The sequence below is a fragment of the Aquarana catesbeiana genome, linkage group LG01 (genome assembly GCF_042186555.1).
Source record: "Aquarana catesbeiana isolate 2022-GZ linkage group LG01, ASM4218655v1, whole genome shotgun sequence".
NCBI classification, from domain to species: domain Eukaryota; kingdom Metazoa; phylum Chordata; class Amphibia; order Anura; family Ranidae; genus Aquarana; species Aquarana catesbeiana.
The window spans coordinates 71703667-71718708 of NC_133324.1; the positions used below are offsets into that span (position 1 = coordinate 71703667).

A 15042-nucleotide genomic window follows, 5' to 3' on the forward strand; every position below is an offset into this window, starting at 1 on the left:
GATTTGTCATGCGACTTTGGACATCAAAGTCGCGTGACAAAACGCTCACCATTCTTTTTAATGGCACCCGTTTGAAATTACTGCAATTTAACTTCAGCGACTTTGAAAAGGTGCCTTCACTACTTTGGTGCAACCTTGGTCCAAAGTCGAATCAAAGTTGCATCAAAGTCGCACTGGAAATTATGCGACTTTGGAGACCGGCTAATGTGAAAGGAGCCTAAATGCCCCTTGTTGTCTTAATTTGAGATGGTTGTGTTGGATATCTGTCCTCATCATATCTGTTGCGTTTCTGGTCTATCATCTGCTTCTTTAAAGAATCATCTTTGGGCTTGTATGTCAGTGACCAATCTTCTACCCATGTGGCCACGCTAGGATGGCTCCAGAGTCTGATGCCTCCAACATCACTTTACAGTTTGTACAGCGGTTGCGCCTACTAAGTCTATGGCGGAGAAGTGGATAGAAAGAATATAGAGAGTACCGTGGTTACTTCAATTTGTGAGAGAATGGGGATCAAGTATGCTTTTTTTATAAAAGCTCAAAGATGTTATAAGGTCACCATCATCTCAAAATTGGACAATAAACCCTGGTATGCTTCCAGTTCTAGGCACATCAGTGTCAATATATTTAAATCGGTCAATCAGAAGCAAAAAAGTTGTCTCAATTTCTACACAATTTGACTACATGTATGTCTAAAATGTATCTGTAAAACCGATGTATATTCCCTCCCTGTACACGGTTGATCTCTGATATAACTGTAGGCTTAATGTAGGCTTATTGCAAGCTGTAATGTATATTCTCTCACTTCTGTGTCAGTTCTACCAGTTCTCGGCTGGGACTCAGCGAGAGGGAAGGTTACTTTGCCATGGGCACTACCCAGAAGTCCTTGTTGTGGATGCCAGCAGTCTGGATGTCCTGTATACACTGGTGTCAAAGATCTCTCCAGACTGGATCAGCTCAATGAGCATCATCCGCTCTCACAGGACACAAGGTAATCACACCTGGGCCCACCCTGTTTGTGTGCGCTTTTGTTGCTATACTTTCTATACACGAGAGAAAGAGAGTGTTGAATGTAAATTGTAATTCTCGAATTGCTTGAGGAAGATCTGGCTGCATAATTTCCAGAAGTATATCCAAAGCCAAAACTTTTTTTTTTTTCATTCTGGATAGAGTAGGGAAGGGTTACATTTTCTTTAATTTTTTGTTTTTGCTTAAAAGGGAGTGAGTGAAAATCTTTCCAGGGAACCCCCCTTGTAGACAGTTCTCACGGAGCAAGTGTCCCTGTTGGAAGACTTTCCCCCTCTTATTCTGGAGGCAGCTCCAAATTGTGGCCTTACCCTTACTTTCATTCCTGAGACACTGGTGATCACTACAATTCAGTGGTGTAGCGTGGGTTGTCAGCTCCCGGGGCAAGGCAAGTAATTTGTGCCCCCTAACCCATGTACTTTTAGATCACCCCCCCCCCCCCCCCCCCAGATTTTTTCACTCTGATCACACCCCCAGATCCCCCACCAGATCCCTTCACTCAAATCACACCCCCCCCCCCCCTCCATCCCTCCACTTTGATCAGATCCCCCACCAGATCCCTCTACTCTAATCACACCCCTCTCTGCTTTCTCAGTAACAGCAGGTCAATTTAAATTATAAATATAATAGGTAGTCTTGCGAGCTATTAAAATACAATCTGAGTAATATATGCAAGCAGCAAGTAACACACCCCCAATATAAATGTGCAAATAAACTCAAAACAAATAATGCTGCGCTAGAGATAATAAATGTATCCAACCATTAATGCCCCGTACACACGGTCGGACATTCCGACAACAAAATCCATGTATTTTTTCTGACGGATGTTGGCTCAAACTTGTCTTGCATACACACGGTCACACAAAGTTGTCGGAAACGCGGAAAACACGGAAACGCGGTGATGTACAACACGTACGTCGGGACTATAAACGGGGCAGTAGCCAATAGCTTTCGTCTCTTAATTCATTCTGAGCATACGTGGCACTTTGTCCGTCGGATTTGTGTACACACGATCGGAATTTCCGACAACGGATTTTGTTGTCGGAAAATTTTATAGTAAGCTCTCAAACTTTGTGTGTTGGAAATTCCGATGGAAAATGTGTGATGGAGCCCACACACGGTTGGAATTTCCGACAACAAGGTCCTATCACACATTTTCCCTTGGAAAATCCGACCGTGTGTACAGGGCATTAGTGTATCAATTCTGTGCAAATATGAGTGCCTACATAATAACACATGAATATACAATAATATGTTACATTCATGTACTTCAGGGGTAGGCAACCTTAAAAAGGTGGAGAGCTACCTGTACAACAAGAGATAAGTCAAAGATCACTGCGCACAGCATTTCCTCCTCACACCTGATTTAAACTTCTAATTGCTGTATTATCGTTTTGCAATTGAATGCGTTGCCCAGCAATCGTGTTTAAATCAGGTGGTGAGGAGGCAACATATCACCTCCTCCACCACCCTTCAAACACACTTGGGTCGCTTTTCAGGGGAGCAGCAGTGCATACTGCACTTGTGAATGAGCCCCTAGTTGCATAGGGGAAGAGGATGCGTGCTAGTAGGGATGATTGGGCCTATTTATGCTAGGAGAGGAAACTTAGTCGAGTGGGGGGAAATTTATGCTAGGAGGGGGGAAAATATGTATTAGGAGTGGGGGGAGAGGATTTGTTCTTGGAGGGGACATTTGAGGGGTGGAGGTTTTATGCTAGGAGGGGAGATTTATTTTTTTTGGGGGGGGGGAGATTTGTGCTCTGGGGAGATTTGCAGAGAGGGAGGATTTGAGCTTGGAGTGGGGGGCACAAACATTTGTGCTGGTAGGGGATATTTCAGCACGGGGGCAGATTTGTATTGGGAGGAGTGGGAATATATGCTCTGGAATGGCAGGTTAGCAAGCCCAGACTGTGATCTACCAGTCACCTGTCCGAGATCTACTGATAGATCGCGATCTACTGGTTGCTGACCCCCGATGTATATGAAATTATCATATTATTGTATATTTGTATGTTATTATGTTGGCACTCATATTTGCACAGGAGAATTGAAGCACTACATGGTTGGATTATCACTAGCGCAGCAATATTTGTTTTGAGTAGGTACACTTAAACCTCTACACTGCGCCCCCTCTCCTACTGGGCACAGCATGGAAGTTTTAGCTCACCTGCTGCCTGAGCTGTGTTATGGTGGTGCTGGCCCTACCTGCACCCCTTTAAATGTTGCGCCCATGGTTGACCACACCGGTCAATACTGGTTGGGATCTGCCAACAAAAAATGCTTAAAAAAAATATTCTCAATTTCTGTATGAACTCGTAACAGCTCCTCACACCTTACCTGGCCTCCTGTCAGACGCCCTCTGCAGAGTCATCCACCGCGAATATCTCTTTAGAGAGCTAACCAACGAGCCCTTATAGCTATACTACAAGGGCTTACTAGAGATCTGTTAGATTTCTAATATCTCTTTGTTTATTTAGTTACAGTTTTTATCTCTGGGCTTCATTGAAAGAGTGCAGAGGTCAGATTTAGCTGTAAACTTTTTTTTTTTTCAGAATTATTTGGTAGTTGCCCTAATGTGTTTCCTATAATAAAGGAACTCTGCTGTTTTATTGTTCCACAGAAGATACAGTTGTAGCTGTTTCAGTAACAGGAATTCTCAAGGTGTGGATCATTACTGCTGAGGTTCACCGTATGCAGGTAAGGTAAAAAAAGGCAAAACCTGTCTTTCTAGTGCTGTTAAGTTTGTTGCTTGCAGTGAGTCTTTGGGTAATTGCCTTGATGACCATCTATTTGTTTCTTTTTTTTTTTTTTTTTTGCAATGTGTGGATATCAAAGTAGATTGCTAGCAGCGGTGGCCTGTCCATAGGGGGCACACAGACACTGCCCCCTCCTATCGATGCTTCCAGCCCCCTAATCTACATTCGGGGTGCCGGATGCATAGATTTCAATGGGGTTTTTTCTTTTTGAAGCACGTAATTAGAGCCTGAGGCTCTAATTGGCTTCAAAAAAGGTGGGCTCAGGGTGCAGAGTACTGCGCCCTGTGCCCACCCACTTGTGTGACAATAGCGAATTAATATTTGCTATTGTCTTCCTGATTCTCCTCCCGGCCAATCAGGAAGCAGTCCCTGAGACCACTGTCCATGAGTCTTAACACACACATTAATGATAAAGGTCTTGAGGCTTCATGTAGTAAGGGACTCCTGTTTGTAGTGACATTCTTGGTTGTCACCTTGGGGTTGATTTGTTAAAACTGGAGCACTCAGAACCTGGTGCAGCTGTGCATGCATGATAGCCAATCAGCTTCTAATGCAGGCCACACATGGGTTGTATACCAAACTAATTTTTCTTCGAAAATCTGAAATTTGTGATCGGATGGCGCCACCATTGATTTAGAAATTTGACTAACCAAGCCTTCAATTTCACCTCATGTTGCTACAGAAAATTAATTTTCATGTCTGGGAATTTTTTTTTTTTCTTTCGGGGAATTTTCTTTTGTTGCCCTCATTTCTCGAACGATTCTCCCATCATTGATTAACAAATAGTTTGTCTTTCCAACTTGCCCGATCACTCAAAATGGACACACGAAAATCGGCAGTTGCTGTGGCCCACTAATGGTGCGAAATTCAAAAGAAAATTCTTAGTTATGATATTAGAAAGAAAATTATTTCGGAATTCGACCCACGTATGGCCAGTTTAACTTCAGCTTTGACAATAAAAACTGGATGCTGATTGGTTTCTATGCAGAGCTGCACCAGATTTTGCACTCTTCAGTTTTAGTAAATCCCCCCCCCCCCCCCAAGATTGTGTAAATTTATTAGGAAAAGGGGCTAGATCGGCCATATTCAACTGGATATTGCTGATCACCAATTAACGCTTCTTTTTTTCTTTTTATAGGACACAGAGCCAGTGTTTGAGGAGGAATCTAAACCGATTTATTGCCACAACTGCCAAAGCATTTCCATCTGCGCATTCACTCAAAGTTCTCTCTTGGTTGTGTGTGCTAAATATTGGAGGGTAAGCTCTGGTGTTTCTTTTCTTTATAGTGTGTGTGTGTGTGTGTGTGTGTGTGTGTGTGTGTGTGTGTGTTGTGTTTTTTTTTTTTTTTTTTTTTATCATACGCAAATTCTTAACTAGTTGAACTTCGGCAGGTTCTACCTCCTTCATGACCAGGTAATTTTTTGCTATTTACCACTGTGCTAATTTAACTGGTAATTGCGTGGTGATGCAACACTATTTTCAAACAAAATGTATAGATTTTTTTTTTTTTTTCACACAAATAGAGCTTTCTTTTGATGGTATTTGCTCACCACTGGGTTTTTTTTATTTTTTTGCGATATAAATGAAAAAAGACAGTAAGTTTTAAAAAAAGACAATCAATTTTGGCAAAAAATGTATTTTGCTACATGTTTTTAACAATAAAAAAAAAACTAAAATGTGTATATTAATTAGTTTGCGTGAAAGTTGTAGCACCTACAAACTACGGTGTGTGTGTATATATACTGGATTTTTAATTTTTTTAATTTTTTTAATTTTTTTAAAATTTTTATTTTATATACTAATGGTGGCGACCAGCAAATTCTAATGGGACTGTAATAGTGCTTTCCAGGGATGAGAAACTGACAGATCGCTCCCTCTGTACAGAGCTCCGTGTTGTTTACCAACACAGAGCTCTGGGCTGTGATTGCACACAGACGATCAGCAGGTCCCGGCCGGGAATCCATCGGCTGGGATTTGCTGACACAATACAATCACAGCGGGGGACGCACATGCCCTAAACCCAAATGAAGGCAGTGTTGTACCAGTAGGTTGCTTTGCCTACAGTCGCTTGAACTGGGCGGGCAGCCGCCAAGTGGGTAAAGATGAATTCCATGTATGGCAATTCATACATAGTTATGTCCAGCTTGGATTAATGTAACTATGTATGTAAATGATTAGTCGATATTTTAATAGTAGGTTTATTTTAACAGTGAGAGACAGTATAACAACAAAAATAATCCAGAAAAACTCATTTCAATAAAGTTATTAATTGATTTGCATTTTAATGAGTGAAATAAGAAGAATTTGATCCCTAATCAATCAGCAAGATTTTTGGCTCCTAGGTGTCTTCTATACAGGTAACAAGCTAAGATTAGGAGCACTCTTAAAGCGGGTGTATACCCTTTTTTTTTTTTTTTTTTTCACTTTGACCTACAGGTAAGCCTAGAATAAGGCTTACCTGTAGGTAAAAAGAATATCTCCTAAACCTGTACAGTTTAGGAGATATTCCCCTTGCGTGCAGCGGCGCATGCGCTCTAAATTTCCCGGCTGAAAGGTCCGGCAGACGCCGGACCTTGCCAGAAAGAAGTTTCCCTCGGCGTGGACCGAGATCACCTGCCAACGCCTCGTTCTAAGGTAAGTATTTCAAAATGAGCTAGTATGCCGTGCATACTAGCTCATTATGCCTTTTGCCTTACAGGTTTAAAAAAAAAAAAAAATCTGCGGGTTTACTACCGCTTTAAAGGGAGTACTCCTAATCTCAGCTTGTTACGTGTATAGAAGACACCTGTCCACAGAAGCAATCAATCGGATTCCAATCTCTTCACCATGGCCAAGACCAAAGAGCTGTCCAAGGATGTCAGGGACAAGATTGTAGATCTACACAAGGCTGGAATGGGCTACAAGACCATCGCCAAGCAGCTTGGTGAGAGGGTGACAACAGTTGGTGCGATTATTTGTAATTGGAAGAAACCCAAAATAACTGTCAGCTCCCTCGGTCTGGGGCTCTATGCAAGATCTCACCTCGTGGAGTTTCAATGATCATGAGAACGGTGAGTAATCAGCCCAGAACTACACAGGAGAATCTTGTCAATGATCTCAAGGCAGCGGGGACCAAAGTCACCAAGAAAACAATTGGTTACACACTACGCCATGAAGGACTGAAATCCTGCAGCACCCCCTGCTCCTGAAAGCACATCATACAGGCCCATCTGAAGTTTGCTAATGAACATCTGAATGATTCAGAGGAGAACTGGGTGAAAATGTTGTGGTCAGATGAGACCAAACTTGAGCTCTTTGGCATTAACTCAATTTGCTGTGTTTGGAGGAGGAGGAATGCTGCCTATGACCCTAAAACACCATCCCTACTGTCAAACATGGAGGTGGAAACATTATGCTTTGCGGGTGTTTTTCTGCTAAAGGGACAGCACAACTTCGCAGCATGAAAGGGAAGATGGCTGGGGCCATGTACCATCAAATCTTGGGTGAGAACCACCTTCCCTCAGCCAGGGCATTGAAAATGGGTCGTGTATGGGTAATCAAGCATGACAATGACTCAAAACACATGGCCAGGGCAACAAAGGAGTGGCTCAAGAAGAAGCACTTTGAGGTCCTGGAGTGGCCCAGCCAGCCTTCAGACCTTAATCCCATAGAAAATATGTGGAGGGAGCTGAAGGTTTGAGTTACAAAACGTCGGCCTCAAAACCTTAATGACTTGGAGAGGATCTGCAAAGAGGAGTGGGACAAAATCCCTCCTGAGATGTTTGCAAACCTGGTGGCCAACTACAAAAAAACATCTGACCTCTGTGATTGCCAATAACAGTTTTGCCACCAAAGTACTAAGTCATGTTTTGCGAAGGGGTCCAATACTTATTTCACTCATTAAAATGCAAATCAATTTATAACTTATTTGAAATGTGATTTTCTGGATTTTTTTGTTATTCTGTCTCTTACTGTTAAAATAAACCTACCATTAAAATTATAGACTGATCATTTCTTTGTCAGTGGGCAAACGTACAAAATCAGCAGGGGATCAAATACTTTTTCACCTCACTTTACCACACCTGGCCGGTCCCCCTGGAAGGTGAAAATCGCAGAGGTAGACACCACTACGCTGGTGATCCCTACTTCCAGGTCCCTTGCTGAGCGGCTGGCCTGATGCATTATGCGCTCAGGAGGTTGGCTGCTCAATATGGGCACCATTCAGAGAATGCTTTGCATTTTCTAAATGAATGCTACCCCACGCTGAGGAAGTCCCTCTTTGGACGTAACGCGTACGGGGGTCAGGTGTCACGCATGACGTCACCCACGGTCTTCTCGATTGATATTACCACACACTTGTTTGCCGGCACTCGGATCTGAGTGCGGCTGCATGTAAGTGCAATCTATTTCTTCTTGTGTATCAAATAAATTTAACTTTACAGAGAGCACTAGATTGTGTTATTATTTCTTTGCATATACGTACTTGCCATCTCATCTACTTGGATGAGTGCTGGAACTGTTACCTGAAGATTGCTTTGCCAGGACTGCTTTATCTGCCAATTGGTTCCCGCTCTGTGACCTGTTTCAGGTCGAATCCTTGAGGTGAGAGGCCATCCATGTGTGGTGGAGGGGTCACTGTCACCGGATCAGAGATCCTTGTCTCCTGTGGGTTTTACGTCCCCACCAGACTCCCACCTGTGATGTTTTTTTCTTCCCCTCTTCTTGGGGAAGGAACGCTTAAAAAAACAGTATGCCGCTCGGGGGTGGGGCTTAGCGCGGTGTTGGCGTCCTCCAACAGCCAGCGCGGGAAGGTGTGTTTTAAAAGGCACCATTGTTGCTGTTGCAAACTGCGGAGGGACACAAGAGCAAAGGTGGCATGCAAGAGGTTTTTGGTAACGCAGGCATTCCTTTTGACACATTTACTACTGCATCAGGCTGAGCATTAATAGCAGCAGAGCTGGACTATTGCTCAAGCAGTGGATGCATTCCTGCTTTGTGCATCAGGCTATGGTCAGATATGGGGGGTTAAAAACACCTCAAAAAAGGACTCTAGAAGGACTATAGTCACACGGCAGCCTAGAACTATCTTAAAAAAGATGGCATCCTCCCCTGAGAGCAATATATGGCTGGTCAGAGTGAGCCATCAGGAGGGGCAAGTGTTGCAGCTGCTCTTAACACTGCAGCCCCTGTGTATATTACTAAGGAGGTTTTTTCTTCAACCATTTTAAGTTTGGAGCAAAAAATTGATGCTTTAATCGCTTGCTGACCGTCCACCGCAGTTATACTGCGGCAGAATGGCACAGGCAGGCGAATCGCCGTCATGGTATGTCGGTACCATAGACGACCACTAGGGGTCACGTGCGCGCCCACTGAGCTGATGCGAGTGCCCGGCGGTCTCGATCACCGTCGGGCTCCTGCGATCGCTCGGGGCACACAGGGAACCAGGAGCTGTGTGTGTAAACGCACAGTTTCTGGTTCTCTGAGGGGAGAACTGACAGATCCTCTGTTCATACAGAGTATGTTCATACAGAGAATACAGAGTATGAACAGGCGATCTGTTAGTTTCTCTGCACTGTCCACATCCCCCTTCAGTTAGAACACTTCTTAGGACACACATTAACCCCTTCACTGCCAGTGACATTTTTACAGTAATCAATGCATTTTTAATCACACTGATCGCTGTATTAATGCCAATGGTCCCAAAAATGTGTCAAAATTGTCCGCCATAATGTCGCAGTCACGATAAAAAATATTAATAAAAATGCCATAAAACTATTTCCTATTTTGTAGACGCTATAACTTTTGCGCAAACAAATCAATATACGCTTATTGCGATTTTAATTTTTTTTTTTTTAACAAAAATATGTAGAAGAATACGTATCGGCCTAAACTGAGGAAAAAAATGTTTTTTTTAATGTATTTTTTGGGGGGATATTTATTATAGTAAAAAATAAAAAATAAAATAAATTTAGCAAAAAGTAAAAAATAATTGTTTCAAAATTGTCGCTCTTTTTTTTGTTTATAGTGCAAAAAATAAAAACCGCAAAGGTGATCAAATACCACCAAAAGAAAGCTCTATTTGTTGGGAAAAAAGGACGTTGATTTTGTTTGGGAGCCACGTCGCACGACCGCGCAATTGTCAGTTAAAGCGGCGCAGTGTCGAATCGCAAAAAGTGATCTGGTCTTTGGCCAGCCAGATGGTCTGGGGCTGAAGCGGTTAATTGCATCTCAGAGTGGGACTAAGCGTAGCAGATCCCCGTCCATTGCTCAGGACCCTCATACTGAGGAACAAGGGGCAAGAGATGACGAATTTCTCTCAAAGGACCAGGAAGAAGCTGATGTCTCCTCTTCAGAGGAACCTAATATTGAAGGATCCTGTTCGCAGGAAAGATTGTTGGTACAATCTCTCACTGAATTGTTCCGCTCCACATTTTTACTGCCAGTAACGCAGTCAGTCGATGAGCCCACCTCCTGGTTTGGGTTCACTAAAGCCTCCCCAATCTGTTCATGCCTTTCCTATCCATTCATGGCTAAGAAAGCTAATGTATTCTGAGTGGGAGCACCCAGATTAACATTTTTTCCCTCCAAAAAAGTTTTCAAATCTTTATCCTATGGAGGAAGAGTCAGTCGGTAACCCACTTAAACCAAAGTTTGATCACCGCAGTCAGCTACCGAGAATAACTAGGTTGGATTCCAAACCTAGAGAAATCCTCCTTAAAACCATCAAGGAGATTGCAATACTTGGGGATGATCATGTATACAGTTCAAAAGAAGGTGTTTTTGCCCCAGGAAAGGATCGGTTCCATAAAGGAACTGATTCAGTTGGTCAAAACAAAGAAGAATCCTTCTATTCGACTTTGCATGAAGTTATTGGGAAAGATGGTGGCTTCTTTCGAGGCCGTTCCTTATGCACAGTTTCGTTCTAGACTGCTGCAAAAGAGTATTCTGTCAACTTGGAACAAGAAGGTCCAAGCTCTGGACTTCCCAATGCGTTTATCTTCCGAAGTGCGTCAGGGCCTCAATTGGTGGTTGATATCCAGGAATCTTCAAAAAGGAAAATCCTTTCTACTAATCACCTGGAAGGTGGTAACAACAGATGCCAGCCTTCTGGGCTGGGGAGCAGTCCTGGAAGAAGCGTCTGTCCAAGGAAAATGATCCAAATTAGAGAGGACATTGCCCACCAATATTCTAGAGTTTCGGGCAGCACGCCTGGCCCTAGAGGCCTGGACACTCAGACTACGGAATTGTCCTGTCACGATCCAATCCGACAGTGCCACAGAAGTGGCCTATATCAATCACCAAGGAAGCACGAGAAGTTGTGCAGCCCAGAGAGAGGTGAATCATATTCTATCTTGGGCAGAAAACAACATTCCTTGCCTATCGGCAATTTTCATTCCAGGAATAGTGAATTGGCAGGCAGACTACTTGAGTTGCCAACAATTGTTTCTGGGAGAATGGTCTCTTCACCCCGACATCTTTCTGTCAATATGTCAAAGATGGGGAGTTCCGGACGTGGATCTGTTTGCGTCCAGGTTCTACAACAAGATCGACAACTTTGTGTCAAGGACAAGGGATGCGTTTTCAACACAAAACCGAGCTTATATGCATAAATACAGTATTTGTAGATCGGACAGACTGTTTAGATGTTAGATTTTAAAAGCAACAGCTAACCTGCTGACCTTACATGGTTGCTAATGTGACAGAACACCTCTGATTTTCACATTTAATGTTAAATATGAAAATCAGAGGTGTTCTGTCACATTAGCAACCATTTAAGGTCAGCAGGTTTGCTGTTGCTTTTAAAATCTAACATCTAAACAGTCTGTCCGATCTACAAATGCTGTATTTATGCATATAAGCTCGGTTTTACGTGTTGAAAATAGCTTTTAAATCTAAAACTCCGGTGGGTGTAACAAGATTTGTGTGTTTTTTTTTTTTTTTTTCTGCTGATCCGAAAAATGATCCGATCCGTGACTCTGATCCAAGGATCGATCCGATCCGTGAGTTTTTTGATCCGTTGCACCCCTAGTAGGGGACCCTACCACTGTGGCCAGACCTTCTCTCACAAGGCCCGGTATTTCATCCTTCCTTACAAACGCTAAATTTAACGGTTTGGCTATTGAGACCCACATTCTGAAAGACCGTGGGCTGTCGGCTTCAGTAGTTTCTACTTTTGTTTATGCTACGAAGCTGGCCTCCAGAGTCATATACTATAGAGTCTGAAAGGCATATGTCTCCTGACGTGAATCCAGGGGTTGGCACCCCAGGAAATATGTCATAGGTAGGATCCTTGAATTCCTACAGATGGGGTTAGAAATGAAGCTGGCCCTGAGTACTATCAAAGGCCAGGTGTCAGCCTTATCGGTGTTTTTTCAACAACCACTTGCTTCACACTCTTTGGTTCGTAGCTTTTTTCAGGGGGTAACATGGCTTAACGCTCCAGTTAGGCCACCCCTGAACACTTGGGACTTAAATTTAGTCCTGTCGGCATTACAAAAAGAGCCTTTTGAGCCAATACGAGATATTCCCTTAGTCCTCTTGACAAAGAAAATAATTTTCTTGGTTGCCATATCTTCTGCAAGAAGAGTATCAGAGTTGGCTGCTCTTTCTTGTAAAGAGCCATATTTGATTACTCATAAGGATAAGGTTGTATTGCGGCCTCATCCTAAATTCCTACCGAAGGTAGTGTCAGGTTTTCATTTGAACCAGGATATTGTTCTGCCTTCATTTTTTCCAGAACCTCGTTCTGTGGAAGAGAGGTTACTAAATTCTCTTGATGTGGTGAGAGCGGTCAAGGTCTATTTGAAAGTGACCGCTCAGATTCGTAAAACGGATGTTTTGTTTGTGTTGCCAGATGGTCCTAAAAGAGGACAGGCAGCGTAGAAATCTACTATTCCTAAATGGATTCATCAAGTGTTTGTTGAAGCTTATGGTTTAAAGAAGAAAATTCCTCCTTTTCATATTAAAGTGCACTCCACCAGGGCTGTTAGTGCTTCTTGGGCAGTGCATCACCAACCCTCCATGGCTCAGATCTGCAAGGCTGGCCGCAACTTGGTCTTCAGTCCATACATTTACCAGATTCTATCAAATAGATGTAAAAGGTCATGAGGATATCGCCTTTGGGCACAGTGTACTGCAGGCTGCAGTATAAGTCCTCTTGTCTCTTGGTGCCCTACTTTTGTTGTGTCTCCCTCCCTTCAGTTGGCATTGCTATGGGACATCCCACATAGTAACTACTATGGCTCTGTGTCCCGTGATGTACGATAAGAAAATAGGATTTTTATAACAGCTTACCTGTAAAATCCTTTTCTTAGAAGTACATCACAGGACACAGAGGTCCTCCCTTCTTTGGCATACACGTGTATTGCTTTGCTACAAAACTGAGGTACTCCCAGTTAGTGGCAGGGGTTATATAAGAAGTGCACTTTTTGTCTTATGACGTGCCGGTGTCCATCACTTGAAGGTGGCCTATAACCCACATATTAACTACTATGGCTCTGTGTCCCGTGACACAGAGGAAAGGATTTTACAGGTAAACTGTTATAAAAATCCTATTTTTTTCAATACCACTGAGTTATATGCAGCTACCTTCAGGTGATTGGACACTGGCAAGAAAAAAACTGCTCGGACTTCACTCTACTAGGAGAAGCTTTCCTTCTTTTATGGAGGCTTCTCTCTGGATGAATATTTTTCAAGAAGATTATATTGTGTTCTGTTAAATTGTTCACCTTTTACAGAAATAATGTACTGATGAACTAACACTGGACACCCTTGCCTCCCCCATCCCTGCTGTATTTACCTCCAGGGTTGCTGAGCTGTCGGCACCCCTGTAGCCACTCCAGTGATCTGGGGATTTACCCACTCTTCTCCTCTTCTCTGTGTAGCGCTTCCAGGATGAACCAGATCATTTTGATTGGCCAGCACCGTCACAGTAGATCGATCTGGTGTGTCCTGGGAGCGCATCACGGAGGGAGAAGAGCAGGGATTTCCTATCCCTGGACTGCTAGAGCAGCTAGGGGGTTGCCGACTGCTTGGCAACTCCAAAAGTATAGTGGGGACTGGGGGTGGTGGGGAGAGTGTCTGGTGTTAGTTCACCTTGACAGTCTTCTGTTAAAGTGGGGTTCCACCCAAAAAAACAAAAATACTTGAAAAATCCTTAAAAAAAAAAACAAAAAAACATTTGGATATTTTTTTTTTTTTACTAACCTCTAAATGCCTGTTGCTAGGAGGTCCCTCGTAGTCTGCCCCTTCCAGTGCCTGGGCTGGTGACATCACTTCCCCCTCGGCACAGGAAGGGCTCTGCTCCCTCACCACTGTCAATCATCTGGGACCCATTACAGGTCCCAGGTGACTGAGCGGCCAATCGCGGCGCCGCTCGCGCATGCGCAGTGGGTGCCAGGCTGTGAAGCCACAGCCCGGCGCCCACAGTTGCAATGCGGGCGCCGCTGAATGGAGGGGGAGACGAGCGGGGCTTCGATCCCCCGCATCCCTGGACCCTGGGACAGGTAAGTGTCCAACTAAAAGTCAGCAGCTGCAGTATTTGTAGCTGCTGACTTTTAATTTTTTTTTTTTTTTTTTTTTTACCCGACCACAGGGTGGAACTCCTCTTTAAGGTTAAAGCGTTTGTTAAATAAATGGATCCCGTCTCTTTTTAAAGCATGAATAACAGCATAGTGCTTTTGCTGTGTAATTTTTTTCCCCTGTGACAATACCTGACTGATCCTGCCAATTTCTGCTCTCCCCGTTGTAGACTGACCACGGTATATCATGGCTTCTGAGCCCTGACACCGTGGTCAGTTTACATGTCTCCATCAGCTGCAGCTATCCTTTCTCTCCTCTGTGCTCTCCCCCCTCCCTCCCTGCCTGTCTGCTCCTGTGACAGTGCCCACCCCCTCTGCCCTGCTGCTCTAATAACTGTTAAAATCTTATCTAATCCTGCTTGTTTCTTAATGACAGGTGCTCATGTCTCTGTGTTTTATAAAAAAAAAACAAAAAAACGCCTTCTTTACCGTATTTGAGTGATCCCCCGGGATCACATGACCGGCTGGCTCTCTCCCCCCTTTTTGTCCTGGCTGACGTCAGTGGGGGAATCTCGGCCCCGCCTGCTGCATCTGTCAGCTGGGCAGAGGAGAGAGCTGGCCGGTCATGTTATCGCAGGGAATCGCTGTGAATTATGATAAAGTAGGCTTTTTTTTTTTTTTTTATAAAACGGACAGGAGCTCCTGTCATTAGGACAAAGAGAGAATTATATTCACTTGTATGAGTGGGTTAACAACCACTTTA

General features: G+C 43.6%; 1 protein-coding gene across 2 annotated transcripts in view; it reads left to right on the top strand.

Moving 5' to 3' along the window:
- The window catches only part of WDR7 (WD repeat domain 7), a 586970-nt gene that overhangs the window by 25189 nt on the left and 546739 nt on the right, over positions 1 to 15042 (top strand). For both annotated transcript variants that reach the window (XM_073620215.1, XM_073620224.1), the window contains exons 5-7: positions 814 to 988; positions 3644 to 3720; positions 4918 to 5037. In XM_073620215.1, the coding sequence (XP_073476316.1) occupies positions 814 to 988; positions 3644 to 3720; positions 4918 to 5037 (372 nt within the window). The remainder of the gene's footprint in view (positions 1 to 813; positions 989 to 3643; positions 3721 to 4917; positions 5038 to 15042) is intronic.